The 18,409-nt window shown below is 40.6% G+C and overlaps 1 protein-coding gene and 1 long non-coding RNA gene across 3 annotated transcripts in view; one reads left to right on the top strand and one right to left on the bottom strand.

Annotated features, from left to right (window-relative positions):
* LOC122549669 overlaps positions 1–18,409 on the top strand; it is a 46,238-nt gene that overhangs the window by 24,919 nt on the left and 2,910 nt on the right. The window lies entirely within an intron of this gene.
* Positions 7,300–18,409, bottom strand: part of cmc1 (C-x(9)-C motif containing 1) — a 72,821-nt gene continuing 61,711 nt past the window's right edge. For both annotated transcript variants that reach the window (XM_043689496.1, XM_043689495.1), the window contains exon 4: positions 7,300–7,738. In XM_043689496.1, coding sequence (XP_043545431.1) covers positions 7,618–7,738 — 121 coding nt within the window. In that variant the 3' untranslated portion in view covers positions 7,300–7,617. The remainder of the gene's footprint in view (positions 7,739–18,409) is intronic.

Here is an 18,409-nt window from a genome sequence, read left to right as displayed (position 1 = left end):
CATTCAACCTCCCTCGTCCACCAAGGTTCCCTCACACGACCATCTCTTTCCTGCCTGACAGATGCATTCATATCAAGGACACGTCGTATGTGTTCCTTGAAAAAGTTCCACATTTCAACGACATCCTTCCCTGACAGCCTATGCTCCCAATTTATGCTCCTCAGATCCTGTCTTGCAGCATCATATTTACCCTTCCCCCAATTGTAAAACCTGCCCTGTTGCACGCACCTATCTCTCTCCATAACCAAGGTGAAAGTCACAGAATTGTGGTCACCATCACCAAAATGCTCACCCACTAACAAGCCCATCACTTGTCCCAGTTCGTTACAGAGTACCAAATCCAATATGGCCTCCCCTCTGGTCGGACAATCTACATACTGAGTTAGAAAAGCTTCCTGGACACACTGCACAAACACCGCCCCTTCCAATCTACTTGATCTAAAGAGCTTCGAATCAATATTTGGAAAGTTGAAATCACCCATGACTACTATCCTGTGGCTTCTGCATCTTTCCAAAATCTGTTTCCCAATCTGTTTCTCCACATCTCTGCTGCTATTTGGGGGCCTATAGTAAACACCCAACAAGGTGACTGCACCTTTCCTATTTCTGACTTCAGCCCATACTACCTCCAAAGGCAGATCCCCCTCGAACTGCCTTTGGTGAGACTGGAGGCTTAATTCAGCGCCCTTGGCCCGCTTGGCCACACTACCAGACCCTCCATTGCTACATAAAGATTTATTGGAAGCATAAAATAGTCCTGCTGTTTTTCAAAATTTAATGTCAGTTATTGCTACATTGATTTTACTTTATTCATATGTGCATCATCACTATTTATTGGTACTTAGAGAGCTAGATGCACTTATATGTTTCATAATTGGTATGGACTGATTGTTACAAGTGAATGAAGGGCATTTCCTTCATTGTGGGAAAAGCAATATTGCGATTTTTTGTTTACTTTATAGCAAATGTTCAAGCTAGTATCATACTCTCTACTCTGTGGGGCATGGTTGAACTCAAGAGTTTCAGCTGGCCTAGCCTTCTATGCATTGTAAATACTGTTAGCCAAGATCACTCTGTGGGATAACTGAACTGTTACATGCTGACCTCAGAGCCCTGTAAGAATCAACAACAACCTGAGATACTCAGACATTTGGATAGCGCTGGCACTGCTTTGCATATCAAAAAGTGTGGTGCTGGAAAAACACAGTGGGTCAGGCAGCATCTAAGGAGCAGGAGAGTGCTGTGTTTTTCCACACCACACTTTTTGTCTCTGATCTCCAGAATCTACAGCCCTCTCTGCCTTTCATGTATTGACTGACTAACCCCATCACCCCATCATTCAAAGGGTGTCAAACCCTCACTCCTCCTGAACCCACCCCACATTCATCCCAAACCCCATGACTGACTCACCATTGCCAGTTATAGCACATAGAACATTATAGCATAGTACAGTCCCTTCAGCCCTCAATGTTGCACCGACTTGTGAAACCAATCTGAAGTCCAGCTAACCTACACTATTCCATTCTCGTCCATATGCTTATCCAATGACCATTTAAATGCCCTTAAAGTTGGTAAGTCTACCACTGTTGCAGGCAGTGTGTTCCACGCTCCTATTACTCTGACATCTGTCCTATATCTATCACCCCACAATTTAAAGCTATGTCCCCCTCGTGCTAGCCAACGTGATCAGAGGAAAAAGGCTCTCACTGTCCACCCTATCTAACCTTCTGATTATCTTATGTCTCAATTAAGTCACCTCTTAACCTTCTTCTCTCTAACGAAAATAGCCTCAAGTCCCTCAGCCTTTCCCCGTAAGACCTCCACTCCATACCAGGCAATATTCTTGTAAATCTCCTCTGCACCCTTTCCAAAGCTTCCACATCCTTCTTATAATGCGGTGACCAGAACTGTACACACTACCTCAAATATGGCCCTCAGCAGAGTTTTGTACAGCTACAGCATGATCACATGGTTCCGAAACTCAATCCCTCCACTAATAAAAGCTAGCACACCGTATGACTTCTTTACAACCCTATCAAACTGGGTGGCAACTTTCAAGGATCTATGTACGTGGACACCGAGATCTCTCTGCTCATCTACAGTACCAAGAATCTTACCATTAGCCCAGTCCTCTTTATTCCTGTTGATCCTTCCAAAGTGAATCACCTCACACTTTTCTGCATTAAACTCCATTTGCCACCTCTCAGCACAGCTCTGCAGATTATCTATGTCCCTCTGTAACCTACAACATCCTTTGTCACTATCCACAACTCTATCGACCTTACTGTCATTCGCAAATTTACTAACCCATCCTTTTCTGCTCTCATACAGGTCATTTATAAAAATGACAAACAACAATGGACTCAAAACAGATCCGTGCGGTACCCCACTAGTAACTGAACTCCAGGATGAATATTTCCCATCAACCACCACCCTGTCTTCTTTTAGCTAGCCAATTTCTGATCCAAATCGCTAAATCACCCTTAATCCCATGCCTCCATATTTTGTGCAATAGCCTACCGTGGGGAACCTTGTTAAATACTTTACTGAAATCCATATACCCTCGTTCCCCATTTGGTCACCTTCTCAAAGAACTCAATAATGTTTGTGAGACACGACCTACCCTTCACAAAACCATGTTGACTATCCCTAATCAAATTATTCCTTTCTAGATGATTATAAATCCTATCTCTTATAACCCTTTCCAACACTTTACTCACAACCAAAGTAAGACTCACAGGTCTATAATTTCCAGCGTTGTCTCAATAGACAATAGACAATAGGTGCAGAAGTAGGCCATTCAGCCCTTCGAGCCTGCACCGCCATTCAATATAATCATGGCTGATCATTCCAAATCAGTATCCTGTTCCTGCCTTATCGCCATAACCCTTGATTCCACTATCTTTGAGAGCTCTATCCAACTCCTTCTTTAATGAATCCAGAGAGTGGGCCTCCACTGCCCTCTGTCTCTACCCCGCTTCTTATCCAAGGGAACATTTGCTATCCTCCAGTCTCCTGGCACTATTCCTATAGACAATGACAACATAAAGATCAAAGCCAAACGCTCGGCAATCTCCTCCCTGGCTTCCCAGAGAATCCTAGGATAAAACCCACCCAGCCCAGGGGACTTATCTATTTTTACACTTTCCAGAATTGTTAACACCTCCTCCTTACGCACCTCAATCCCATCTAGTGAGTAGCCTGTATCTCAGTAGTCTCCTCGACCACATTGTCTTTTCTAGTGTGATTACTGACAAAAAGTATTCATTTGTAAAGTAAGCATTTTCCCATCTCCTCTGACTCCACGCACAACTTCCCACTATTATCTTTAATTGGCCCTAATCTTATTCTAGTCATTCTTTTATTCCTGATATACCTATAGAAAGCCTATCCGCCAACAACTTCTCATGTCCCCTCCTGGCTCCTCTTAGCTCTCTCTTTAGGCCTTTCCTGGCTAATTTGTAACTCTCAAGCATCCTAACTGAACCATCACATCTCATCAAATATAAGCTGCCTTCTTCCTCTTGACAAGAGATTTATCTTTCTTAGTAAACCATAGCTCCTGTGCTTGACCACTTCCTTCCTGCCTGACCTGTATATCCTTATCAAGGACCTGCATTAGCTGATATTTGAATAAGCTCCACATTTCAATAGTGCCCATCCCCTGCAGTTTCCTTCCCATCCTATGTCTTGCCTAATTGCCTTTCCCCCAGCTATAACTCTTGCCCTGTGATATATACGTATCCCTTTCCATCACTAAAGTAAACACAACTGAATTGTAGTCACTATCACCAAGTGCTCACCTACCTCCAAATCTAACACCTGGCCAGGTTCATTACCCAGTATCAAATCCAATGTGGCCTTGCCCCTTGTTGGCCTGTCTCCATACGGTGTCTCCATACGGTCTCCTGCACACATTGGACAAAAACTGACCCATCTAAAGTACTTGAACTAGAGTATCCCCAGTCAATATTTGGAAAGTTACCAAATCCAATGTGGCCTTGCCCCTTGTTGGCCTGTCTACATACGGTGTTAGAAAACCTCCTGCACACATTGGACAAAAACTGACCCATCTAAAGTACTTGAACTAGAGTATCCCCAGTCAATATTTGGAAAGTTAAAGACACCATAACAACTACCCTGTCACTCTCACTATCGAGGATCATCTTTGCTATCCTTTCCTCTGCCTCTCGGGAACTATTCAGAGGCCTATAGAAAACTTCCAACTGGGTAATCTCTCCTTTCCTGTTTCTAATCTCAGCCCATACTATCTCAGTAGATGAGTCCTCAAATGTCCTTTCTGCAACCGTAATACTGTTACAATGCCACACCTCCCCCTCTTTTACCATTTTCTCTGTTCTTCACGAAGCATCTTATGATGCTTCATGCAAACTGCAATTCTCCCCTTTTTCATGCTGTAGAGGTCAATAAGGAAAATTGCAGATCTCAGATAAAGTTACACAAAACCAATGGGTGCACACCACTTTTACATTAAGGCAAACTAGATGGCACAAGATTCTCATGCACTGCTATTATTTTCTTGAGGGTAGAACTTGATTTTAAAAAGAACTTGATTATGCATTCATAACTATTCATAGCATGTAAATGTGTTACACTTAAGAGCCCACCACATACTTGTGTAAAGCCTGATATATACTGAAACTATACCACAGACTTTGCATCTGCATCTCAACCCACTGTTGGAAAATCGCTATTTTTTACCTAGTTCAATGTGTAGGCTGCACATTCTGCTCTTGCAGATTCCATAAAATCTCTCTAATCCCCCACAAACAAATGAGCGTTCCTTTTCCTAAAAGACTATCATGGCACATGGAACGATACATGAGAAATTTGCAAAAATTTCAAAAATATTTATTTTATTCAAAGAAAATCAAAATTTATCAATGGTGCAACTTTCAACATTTTCTTACCTGGTCTTGCCCCTCGTGCCTAACTCGGTCTTCTTCACCCCTCTCTCAGGTTGTGTGGAAGGGCTAGGTGCACATTTGGCTTCTTAGGTTGTACAAAAGGATCAGGGGCTAAGGCAGGCCCCACCTAATGGCAACTGACTCAAAGAGCTAATGATGGCTGCACCTCTGCAGGATGTCCTGTGCAGCCTGTCTTCACCCCCCACCAAATGTGTCAGGGCACTCTGAGGTGGAATAGGCAAAGTTCTCGTATATACTGCTGTCATGATATACAGCACCATGGCCAACTATGGACTTGAGCTATTACCATCTGACATTTGTACGTCATTATTCCTCCCCCTGTACACATCCCCTTCCCCCCACCCTCATCCACACACAGAGACTGGAGGGGAGCTAGTAATAGAGATAGCGGTCAGGGTGGAAACCGGAGGGTTTGGCTTTGAGCATTAGGTCAACAGTGCTCTATGGTCTGGTTGTTTTGTCTCTCTTTTTCTATTTCACCCTCTGGTGATTGTCTGACCTCAAGACCTCCTTTAGTGCTGCCTTATGTAAACTCATATTACAGTTGGGAAACTGTAACGATGGGATGGCAGAAGGTACCTCAGAACAAAGCTAAAGAGGCTGACGTTTGTGTCTTATGACGATAAAGCAGTTAGTTGAGTTGCATGTGACAGTTGTGCCAAGAGGTGGAGTGAAGCAAATGGTGTGCAAAGATGTGAAAGTGCACAAAAGTGTTTTGCATTTATTAGTTATCCATAGAATCCCTAAAGTGTGGAAACAGGCCCTTCGGCCCTACAAGTCCACATGGATCTTCTGAAGAGTATCCCACCCAAACCCATTTCCCTTTACTCTATTTTTGCCCCAACCTACACATTCCTGAACACTATAGGCCAATTCACCTGACCTGCACATCTTTGGACTGTGAGAGGAAATTGGAGCACCCGGAGGAAACCCACACAGACACGGGGAGAAGGTGCAAACTCCACACAGTCACCCGAGGCTGGAATCGAACCCAGGTCCCTGGCGCTGTGAGGCTGCAGTGCCAATCACTGAGCCACCACGCCACCCTGTAAGGGATTTGTTAGGGACTTGCAGGTGCCCTTACACAAAGTGTTGGTAGGTCGAATATTGATTTTGAGGGTGAAATGACAAATTGTTGCCTGGGGTCAGTGAGGAGGAAAGGCTAGTGATCACTTCTGGCTGTCATGAAATATTTTCTGCAGTGTTTAATCAGTGTTGAATGGCTGTGAAGGAGTTGGGAGTTCGTGCCATGGCCAACTCTCTGCAAACAGGATAACTAATGTTAAATGCCCTGTTTGGCAAAAGAAAAACCCAGTATTCTAAGAGTCAGATTTCCTACTACTTCTGCCTATTATTTGGCATTGCTCCCAGTGGGCACAGCTAAGCACGATGGTGTCAGTCTGGACTGATGCTGTGGGTGAGCGATGCTTTCAAAGCATTTGGTAATAATTGCCAGCAATCAAGTTGAACAGACTGCTGTTGATCACTGTCCAGCTGAGCTGTCCCTTGTTGAAGTTTATACAGAATCACATTCTTCCTGTTTCTCAGGGAGAATGGTAGGTACAATATCTATACTCAAATATCATCAGGGTTGCAGCAAAAACATTTAAACTGACTTAGGCAAGAGACTTTGTGGAACCATACCTAATGAAGTAATAACAGTACAGTCAGACTGAAATTGACAAAGAAATTCAAATAATTCCTCCCTCATAAAGTAAGATCAAATCCTAAGTGAAACTGAGAATACCATATAAGGGCACAGCAAGTTCAGCAAAGAGAAGTCATTCCTCTCCAATGATCTACTTCTCCAAGGTGCAATGTTGGTTGGATTCATGGACATCCTGCTTAAAGTTCCAATGGCTGAGCATATGGGGTCCTAACATTGAGTGATACAGGGTGAGTTTGGACTACTGGTTTTTATTGCAGCAAAATCCCCATCTCAAAACAACTGAAGCAATGAGATCTGTCTATACAAAAGGGAAAAAAAAAGTTATGGAGTAAATGAATAAGTCACTCAAGTAAGCAGCAGTTACAAGGTAGTAATGACAAAGCTTTGGTACCTTCTGCCTGCCAAAAACTGAGAGATTGATTGGCTGAACAACTTGGGGATGTGAACTGCATAGTGAGAAGCCTCCAGATCTCCACCAACTCAGGAGTTCTCACATTTCTCTATGGTAAAGTGTACAGTAAAACTTTCTTCCTGAAGATAACCAGTTTATCTTTCCTTCAGCAGTTGCTGTAACCAGTGACTTTTAATTAATATGCCAGAGATCCTTTTAGGAGTGTGAACCAGCCAACATGTACCTCTTGCAAAACAGTGAAAGCATCCAGTGAAAAAAGACAGAGAAGCTACATTCTGATCAGCACAAGATATACTGACATTTAGACAATTTAATTGAATCACATGCCTTAGTCTATAATTATGGAATTCTGCATGAAAGAAACAATGTAAAATAAATTTAAGAAATATATGCTATAAAATTTGAAAAGTGCTGAATCTACAAACAGTAATAGTTCAATTTTCTAATTTAAAAAATTCCAAAAATCAATCTGACATAATATAGCAATTATAAAACTGTATTTGTCAAACATGATGAATGATTCTTCACAATGAACAGATTTCTGTAAATGTTCCCTCTTCAGTTCTGGCTTCTTCAATTGGCTTATTCTACATGCTGCTGGGTACTTTCTGCTGCCTTTTCTTAGAAGGAATTCCAGTTTGACGGAATTCTTCCCTCTCCTTTAGGTATTCTTGTTTACATTCTTCATATAATGCTGAATCTTTATAACTTGTAAGAACGAGAAAAACAACATCCGTGTAAGATTAATTTATCGTAAAATGAAATGAAAATTAAACTGAAAATATACATGTAGACCATATGACTGTGAAACATGCTTTTAAGATATAAAAGAACTTCACATTGTGCACGCAGCACTGAAAGTGCTTTCCCTGTTTTACCAAAAATACCATTTTCCAGGAACTGTATTTTGGAAATCCACACATTCAATTAAATTAGCAATTTGGTTGCAGAAAAAGAATCCAGGTGAAGAAGTCTTCAGGTAACAAAGTGGCAGTCAGAGTGTTAGATGGTATCTAGCATTCTCACCGCTACTACTGATAAATCTTGACCCATCACATGCCAATAATCAGAGCTTACGCTTCTCAGCGAATCACAGGTCTTGAAACAGTTGCTCTGGATTGTCATAAATTGTTCACGAATCAGAGGCTTGCAGCCTCTGGGTACTGAAGACCAGGGAGGTGACAGATTAAAGTCCTAAGTGGCCATTAATTAGCAACTTAATGATCTTAATTAGTGTCAGGTCAAAAGTCACCAGGATCTTATTTCCCAGAATGTAATTAGTGAGGTGGAAATGAAAGTGTGAGCTTCTCTCGAGGGCCAACTCCCCCTCTTCAGGGAGGGAAAAATCACGCCTTCAGAGAGTTACACACCACAAACTAAAAATAAAAAGCGTCTGAATAGTGAAAATCAAAACAATTATGACAGTCATGGGTAGACACGTTTTATATGCCATGCACAGTAACATATTGTATGCTGAATACATGCAATAGATGGTATGGCAATGAATGGATTTCATAAATGTCAAGGCATATTACATATTATCTCTCAAAAATGAGCAGCATGCAAGTACCATGAGAATCTGAAATTTGGACTCCATTTGATTTCAAAATACAGTGAAGCTAATGGGCTTGCTATTATTTATGAAAGAATGGTAAAGCTACTTTAGAAAAGGGGTGATGTATGATTAAATCTGTATATCCAGAAATTGGTGTCCAAGTTGCACTATTACATTGTAAAACCACATCGTGTGCTCCTACCTCAATGCTGACATCCAGTAAACGCCATTAAGTGGCTGTAATATTAACAACCAAACACACCACAAAAAAAACCTCATGTAATTGTCATTTTAATTGTCAGCCTTAATTACTATCAATCAATTTCTATGGCCCTGAAAAATTAACTATTACAAATGTGAATTCGCATTCCTTCAGTTTTAATTGTTGAGACAAAAAGCATACATTTTTGATTTAAAAAAAAAATGTTCCTGTCTTTTACTTTTGTCTCCTCAGCCAGTCTTACATTTCCACCTTTTTTTTTACTTCTGAATCAATATTAAATTCACCTATTTTAGTTTACACATCATTTCAGTCCTTGCATTGCTTCTTTCCTAATTCTATTAGCTGACTGGTTATGGAGGTACACAGTTGCTTTCCATGTTCCCTGTAGTTCCAGATGCTGTTTCTACCATTATCACACTTCCAACATTCCATGTAAAACCATTTTAGAGTCAGAATGTCCACGGACAAGAAGAATTAATGGAAGGCACCATATTACACTTCTTTATTCAGATCTCCATTTTTAAAATTTTCAATGTGTCAGATAGTTATTTTGTACTCCAAAGTGCATTAATATTGCACTACATTTTAATGAGGAGTTCCAATATCAAAACTTATCCAGCAGGGCAGAAGATATTTGAATTTAGGCTGGAAAGACTCAAATCAAAAGAAAATCAATTTTCTATAATGTCTATCTTTTATATCATTCACTATGCCATGATTAATTTTAAAATAACTTGAAAATTTCCTAACCCTCAAGTGTAATGCAGACTTCACTCTTGGTCAGAAACTAACAAGGACCACTACTGATTTTCAAAATTATGAACTACAATATTTGTACAATGTGAATACATCTCAAAATTTTCATGTGCATTACAATTGCTATCTATGAAAAGGGGTTAAATTAGACTGGTTCAAGAAAACTAGCTCATGTAAGTGAAGTGTTAAAATTACTTATCACTTTTTAACACCTAACATTCTCCTAATAAAAAAGATATTTTAAGAAAATGTGATCCAACAAGGTGACAGCTGTTGCACGAAAACCAACTTTAATCCTTATTTACAGTCTGATTAAATTGTTATTTAAATTAGAGACTTGCAACAATATTAATCCTTCCAGGATATTTGAGCCACATTCAAAATGGTATAGCACAAATAATGGGATTCACAAAGATGATTTGCATTGATTCTAAAAATTGAATTGAGAGCACCTTACTGGATATATTTTTGCTGACAGTCACGGGTTACCTCCTTACCACGGGGTGGGATGGTGACTCAGCACTGCGGTTTCACAGTGCCAGGGACCCAGGTTCGATTCCAGCCTCGGGCGACTGTCTGTGTGGAGTTTGCACATTCTCCCTGTGTCTGCGTGGGTTTCCTCCGGGTGCTCTGGTTTCCTCCCACAGTCCAAAAATGTGCAGGTCAGGTGAATTAACCATGCTAAAAATTGCCCGTAGTGTTAGGTGAGGGGTAAATGTAGGGGTATGGGTGGTTTGCGCTTCGGCGGGTCAGTGTGGACTTGTTGGGCCGAAGGGCCTGTTTCCACACTGTAATGTAATTTAATCTAATCTAATCTAATCTAATCTAATCTGTAATGTATGTAGACCTTATTTTAATTTTCTTTCACTTTTTGAATTCAAGTCAAGGCTACTGACTAAATAAAAATAAATAATTATTCAACTGTAAAGATGTAACTTTTTCAGTTTTACTACTCTTTGCTTTTCTCCCTTTTCTGCTGAAAGCAGAGTGCATTCTAATTCTTGAGTCCAGAAGCCTCTATTCCAGTGGTTGCCCCAACAGGAGTGGAGACACTGGTGTAATGCACTGGACGAGACATTCAAAGGCTCAGGCTAGTGTTCTGGGGACCTGAGATCCAATACCGTTACAACAAACGATGGAAATTAAATTCAACTGAAAACTGATATATAAAGTTGGCATGACAATTACCATCAATTGTTGCAAACACCTATCTGATTCACTAATATTCTGTTGGGGAAGGAAATCCACCACCCCTATCTGGTCCAGCCTAGATGGGACTCCAGATGCGTAGCAATACAGTTGACTCTTAACTGCCTTTCGAAATGGCCAATCAAGGGCAATCAGGGATGGGTAACAACTGCTGCCCATGTCAGTGATGTCCACCCGTCATGGAACAAGAGAGAAAAGAAACATTTGCTTTAAAGATAGCTTCCCAAAAGACTGGAAGTATGAAAATAATAACACTTCAACACGTTAAAATGTATTTGGTCATGGAATACAGTTCAGACTGATATGTGGATGTTACAATAGTTTTGATAATGAAGTAGTTGGCATTCACCATTGTTAAAAACCTGTAACTGACAGGCTTGTCATACAGACATAGAAACGGACCTTTCAGTCCAACTCTTCCTGCCAACCAAATACCCCAACCCAATCTAGTCCCACTTGCCAGTACTTAGCACATACCCCTCTAAACTCTTTCTATTCATATACCCAAGTGCCTTTTAAATGTTGCAATTGTACCAGCCTCCACCACATCCTCTGGCAGCTCATTCCATACACACACCACCCTCTGCGTGAAAAAGGTGCCCCTTAGGTCTCTTTTTGTATCTTTCCCCTCTCATCCTAAACCTATGTCCTCTAGTTCTGGACTCCCCGACCCCAGGGAAAATACCTGGTCTATTTACCCTATCTATGCCCCTCATGATTTTATAAACATCTCAGCCTCCGACACTCCAGGGAAAACAGCCCCAGCCTATTCAGCCTCTCCCTGTAGCTCAAATCCTCCAACCCTGGCAACATCCTTGTAAATCTTTTCTGAACCCTTTCAAGTTTCACAACAAAAAACAAACACAATGGATGCGATAAATCTGAAATAAAGAGAGAAAATGCTGGAACTGCTCAGCAGGTCTGACAAAATCCATGGAGAAAGAAACAGAGTCAATGTTTCCGGTTGAGGACCAGAATTTCTAGAGTTAGACATTTGCATTTGAATGTGGGAATCCAGAAGATGTCATTAGTGATTCAGCACTCTTCCAGAAGGTGCACTGTTGAAAAGCCCCCAGACAACAATTAGTTAGCAATCACCACATGGACAAATCTGCCACTGTTAGCCTCTTAGCTTGCCTGTAAAAAACGTTTTACAAAATCTTTACACTTTGCTGAATGAGGTATAACTTGGGGTTTATGGAATTCTAAGTTCAGACTACTGCTAAGCAACTTCACTGCCCCTGAAAGAGCAACTGTATATTTGTTGTCAATGTCACAACGATTTAAGAAAATCCACATCTTAAATGTTTCTTATAATCTTATTTTACTTTGCATTGTGACATCATATGCATGTCTCAATCATTTATTTTGCATACCAGAGCAACTTAAAAATTAAAAGCAAAGGAATTTTAGTGTTTTTCTTTACTTCCTGGTTTGCTTTCTAAGGTAATACTTGCTGGTGGATGTTTGGAGATCCCCTTAGTATCACATTCAAATTGATATCAGGAATCGGGAAGTGTGTGCCAAAGATGTTTAGATCTTAGTGGTTAGCTCTCTTCAAGGATAGTGACAAGTGCCATTACTTTGCCAGTAACTACAAAATCCAAATCACTGCATTTACCAACAAGACCATAAGAAAGAGGTACAGGAGAAAGGCTGTTTGGCTCCTTGAGCCTGCTCTGTTATTCAATAGGATCACGGATAACCCAACATTCCTCATGTCCACTTTCCAGTGTTTTCCCTCGATTACCCCTCTGATCAAGAATTTATCTCAACCTTAAAGGTACACAAGGACTCTGCCCCCAAGGTCTCTGTGGTAAGGAGCTCCAAAGACACACAAAGCTCCGAGAGAAAGAATTCTAGCTCATCTCAGAGGTCATCTCAAATTGGCACCCTTTCATTCTGAAACAATGACCTCTGGTCCTAGATTCCAAACTCAGTTGGGGTATCAGCAGGTTAGGAGCAGAATGAAGCTAACTGGGGTGGGGTGGGGTGGGGAGAAAAGCCTGAGGTGTGAGGCCCAGCACAAGCCCAGTCGGCTCAGCACAAGCTCAGTCACAGCAGCAGCTCGACATCAGTGGAGCAAACCTTCACTGAATCCAGAAGTGGAGCTCCTTAGATGACAGGAGGGTTCAAAAACTGACACAAGGCTAGAGGATTAGCTGCTTAGGAAGCACCTTTAGGCACTGAGTAAGTAATACTGGGAGGGGGAGAGAGTGAGAGCATCTGGGTAATGTCCTTATTTTTGTATTTGTTGTTTGTTAGGAATAGACAGCAAGAAATCTGATCTGATCAATAGTAGGTAAAGTTAAATAATTTGTTCCTAGTTTATTGTTTGTATTTGGTAAAGTTCACAATGCCAGAAGAATTAAGCCCTGTGGAATACTCCCCTTGCAATATGTGGGAGATGTTTGTGTCGCAGCTTTCATAAGTTTTTCTCCATTTAAATAATATTCTTGTCTTTTGTTCTGCCTTCCAAAATGAACAACTTCACATTTTCCCACTTTACACTTCATGTGCCAACCTTTCACCCACTTAAATTTTGAATACCTCTGTATAAACTGTTTGTATCACACTTATAACCTGTCTTTCCACCTGTTTTTATGTCATCTGCAAATCTGGCTCCAGTACATTTGTTTCCTTTCTTCAAATCGTTTTTATTGTAAATAGTCATGATCCCAGCAATGATTCCTGTGGAACCCCACTGTTCACAGGTCACCACGCGGATTAAAAAAAAAACCTTATCGCCACTTGCTGTTCACTGCCCATGAGCCAAATCTCTATCCATACCAATATACTATCTCCAACAAGGTGGGCTCTTTTCTTATGACTTAACCTTTTGTGAGGAACTTTGTCAAATGCGTTCTGGAAGCCCATCAGAAGACATCTACTGATTCCCCTCTATCCATTCTGATTGAGACTTCCTGGAAAAACTCTAAGAAATTAGTCAGACACGATTGTCCTTTCATGAAGCCATGTTAACTTCTGCTTAATTAGATTATGATTTTCCAAATGTTCTGATTTTGCTTCCTTAATAATTGATTCCAATACTTTTTCAACAACAGATGTTTGGCTGATCAGCCAATAGTTGCCTGCTTTTTGACTCCCTACCTTTCTGAATAGGGGTGCCACGTTAGCAGCTTTCCAATCCTCTGGTACTTCTCCAGATGTTCCCAGTAGTGTGGGAGTCAAGTTTAGCAAGGGTCATAGTTTAAGAGTAAGGGGTAAACTTTTTAGACTGAGCTGAGGAGAGATTTCTTCACCCAGAGAGTGGTGAGACTGTGGAATTCAGTACTACAGAAAGTAGTTGAGATGAAAACATTGCATTTTAAAGAAGGGGTTGGATATAGCTCTTGTAGCTAAAGGGGTCAGCCATGTAGGAGGGAAAGCAGGATGAGGGTATTGAGCTTGATAATCTACTATGATCATATTGAGTGGCAGAGCAGGCTCGGGGAGTCAAATGTCCTACTCCTGCTCCCGCCTTCTATGTTTCTATGAGAAGGGAAACAAAATGACAGTTGCTGTTTAGCTGGTGTGTGAATCAAAAAATTCATAATCCTGTGAAGTATTTGATTTGTTGCACAGAATGGAAGGAGCCATATTTTGGATTTTGCCACATTAGACTTGATCTCAGAATACTTCAAATTCAATATTCCTGTCTGACTTAAAATTCATGCAGGTCTGCAGGGTAGAAGAGAACAAAACTACCATCAAAAACATTGTTGAGAAATCTTATTATCAATTATTTTGTGTAGTATATAATATATCCACAGAAAACACAGGCACAGTATAGTACATAATGAAAAGCTATTTCTCAAAAACTGGTTGTAAATAAGAAAATCTGATTTTAATAGCAACATAGTTTTGAACAGACAAAGAGAAAAAATGCATACGTTGGGTTTCACACCATATCAAAGTTGCATCACACACTTCAACCTCTTTTGACACTGGCAATGCTCCTTTGCTGGATTCTGTATGCAAAGTGAAAGTTTCTCATTTCTGGCCATTTGCAGACAATAGAAATTTCATACATTTTCTCCTTACTGTCTCACACCTGGTTAACCTTTTTACAAAGCCTTTACTATTCATGTGATTGAAAGCAGTTACATTTTTCACACTTTTTAAAACCTCTCAACATAAAATTTCAGAACTAACCAGGATTTATAAGTTCAGTATTTTTAACCTTTAGCCTGGTGAACTGCAAACCAGAAATATGCATTTAGCAGATTGTACATGAAGTAAATGTGTAATTCTAATCAGCATACAATTCAAGCACAGAATTTAAAATGTAGGGAAAATGGTTAAAAGCTCTTTGTTAATGAAGAAAAATCCTAAAGGGAAAAACACCATTCTATTTTTGTGCTTCAAATGACAACGTTTCAATAAAATACAATGGTCTCGACAGGGACAAAGTATTCCATGAGTGAAGCGTGAGTTCTGTAAAGAGAGTCTCTACTATCATCTATCAAACTCACAATGTTAATTTTAAATTAATGATTCCACAACCAGATGAAGTAATCTTTTCATAGTCACTGCCATCAAACCCACTCATAATAGGAGAAATTCCTAATAGAGTTCTTAACTTTACAAGCAGAAATAGTCCCTGTACTGTCGTTTAGTTCTGAGGAAACTAAAACGATTCCGTTTTTATGGAAAACTACTATCTGGATTTTTTTTATATCAATGAAGAATGATTGGTGCTCACTCTTCATTATACTTACACTTAATCTCAGAATCTTGGTAGACATTAGACAGCTTAAATAGTGCAGCAGCTCTGCAGTGGTTCTGCCACCATATGAGCAAGTCAAGCAACAATGTGTCTCCTCTAAAGTGAATGCAGAATGCAAAAGCTGAACTAGAAAACTAAAGTTAGAATGTTTCATTTTCTACAAAATCATGCACAGAAAGCAAATACAGGCTCAAAGAAATCAAAGTTAGAGACAAAAAATCGACCTAGTGAAACTTCTCTGGACTGTCACCAATGCCAATATATCTTTCTTGAGAGAAGAGAATACTGTTCACAGTTTTCCAGGTGCTTTGTGTGGTTTTAAAAAAGCTTGACTATATTTATACTCTATTCCCTTGAAATAAAGGCTAACAGCCTGCTTGCCTTCTCTATTATCTGCTGAACTTGGACGTCAGCTTCTTGCGATTCATGCACAAGAACCTTACATTTCTGTAGTCTCTCTACATTGCAAATACTTTGGTTCTTCTTCCTGCCAAAGTGCATAAACTCACATTTTCCCACATTGTATCTCATCTGCCAAGACTTTTCCCAATCTTAATCTGTGGGTCCCTCTGCAAGACTCTGTGTGTCAACCTCACTATTTGCCTTCCTGCCTATTTTTGTGTCATTCCACAAATTTGGCGACAGTACATTCACTTCTGTCATTCCAAGTCATTAATATGTATTGTAAATATATTAAGCCCCCTCAGCAGTGATCCCTCTGGCACTCCACTAGTTACAGGTTGCCATCTTAAAAATGCCCCCTTTATCCCAACTTTGTGTCTGCCTGTCTGCCACAGCAGATGCTGGAATTTGAATTCTAAATAGTTAGGAATCATAAGTCTGATCTTGACCATGGAAGCAAAGTCAATTATGCAAAAACCCATTTGGGTCACTAATGTCCTTTTAGGGAAGGTATTCTGCCACCTCTTACCAGGTCTGGCCTACATGGGATTCCGCATTCACATCAATATGATTGACTCTTAACTACCTACTGTTATGGCCTTTGTAACCCAATCAGTTCAAGGGCAACAAGGTATGAGGTACAAATGCCAGCCTGGCCAGTGACACCCACATCCACACAAGAATGATGGAAAAGGTAATCTAAAAAAAAATTGCAATAGTTGAAATCTGAAGGAATGAGACTCCACACTTACAAAAGTTAATTTTCCGTGTTGGAGAATTTGTTTGTCAATAGTTAGAGCTAGTCACACTGTTCATTAAAAAAAAAAGCACTAACATTTGAACAGATACCTGCTAACCTTTTCTCTGGCACGTTTAGTGTGTATCAAATGCTAAAGTGCCATAACTTTGTCGGCTATGTAATTCAATAGTGAGTCATTTAATGAAATAATGTCAGAGCAAAGCTTATGGAGGGACATTGTACCTGTGACAGCTACTGCCTGATTTTCACATTTAACTATGTATGTATGGTTGCTGAAAATTGCTGTCCAATTTTCTGCATATTAACACCACTGATAGCCTCCTATTGTTCTCTTGACAAAATCCAGCCTATCCGTTTATTCTTATCATTGCTCATCTACACTACTATATTTAATCTCATTACAAAAGAAACTTCTCAGATGTAAGTGAACAGTTCTCACAATAGTGGTGATTATGTCGATATGTCCAGATTCTGGGAGCCACTTCTAGTGCAGTTAGTTCAAACTTAAAAATCACACAACACCAGGCTATAGTCCAACAGGTTTAATTGGAAGCACACTAGCTTTCGGAGCGACGCTCCTTCATCAGGTGATTGTCAATCACCTGATGAAGAAGCGTCGCTCCGAAAGCTAGTGCTTCCAATTAAACCTGTTGGACTATAACCTGGTGTTGAGTGATTTTTAACTTTGTACACCCCAGTCCAACACCGGCATCTCCAAATCATTAGTTCAAACTGAAATTCTTAATTGCCAAGATAGTCTTCCCCCAAATCAAAATTCTTAGTTTCATTTACATTCTCATACTCTATCGCCATATCTTTTTCTTTGAGTGAGTGCAAAAGGATTGCAATTTCTATTTTTCATAACTCAATAATATTTCAAAGAGATGCATGTTCATGTTAGCTACTATTAGAAATATCATAGCTGGGTAGTGACAGTGAATCCCTGACTGCGTTAAAGTTTCAGTCCCAAGCTAAGCAATTCTATTCCAGGAAATCCCAGATGTTCTCCTACTTCAAGGACCGCAATTATCAACAATGCCTTCCACCACATCTCCTCCATTTCTTGCACCTCTGCCCTCAAACAACAACCCCCCAACCACAACAAGGACACAGTGCCCCAGGTCCTTGAATTCCACAACTAATCTCCAAGTTCAATGCATCATCCTCCACCATTTCTGCCACTAGCAGTCTAACCTCACCACCAAAATAGTATTTCCCTCCCCACCCTTATTCACTTTTCATAGGGACCATTCCCTCCGTGATTCCGTCGTTAGGTCTACACTCCCCACCAACCCCGCCTCTGCACCTGGAACCTTCCTCGATAGCAGCAGGGAGGTGCAAATCCTGACCCCACACCTCCCCGTCACCTCCGTCCAAAACCCCAAAGAATCATTCTATGTCAGCAGAGATTTGCGTGCATCTCCTGTACATTGGAGAGACCGAACGCAAACTTGGGAACCAGTTCAAGGAATATTTATGGTCCGTACATTCCAATCAACCCTACCTTCCAGTTGCCAGCCATTTCAACTCTCAAGGCCCCCGACAACATATTCATCCTGGGCCTCCTCCACCCTCAAGGCCACATGCAAACTGGAGGAAACACTGCATCTCCCACCTCAGGAGCTTACAACCATACGGCCTTAACGTAGAATTCAGCAGTTTGCAAATCTCCCCACCTCCCACTTCAGTCGAGACCCAGCCCTCCCTCTCCACCCCGCCAACCCCCCTTAACCTGACCCTACCTA

Source organism: Chiloscyllium plagiosum, chromosome 5 (genome assembly GCF_004010195.1).
Source record: "Chiloscyllium plagiosum isolate BGI_BamShark_2017 chromosome 5, ASM401019v2, whole genome shotgun sequence".
Lineage (NCBI taxonomy): Eukaryota > Metazoa > Chordata > Chondrichthyes > Orectolobiformes > Hemiscylliidae > Chiloscyllium > Chiloscyllium plagiosum.
This window is presented reverse-complemented; position numbering and strand designations above follow the sequence as displayed.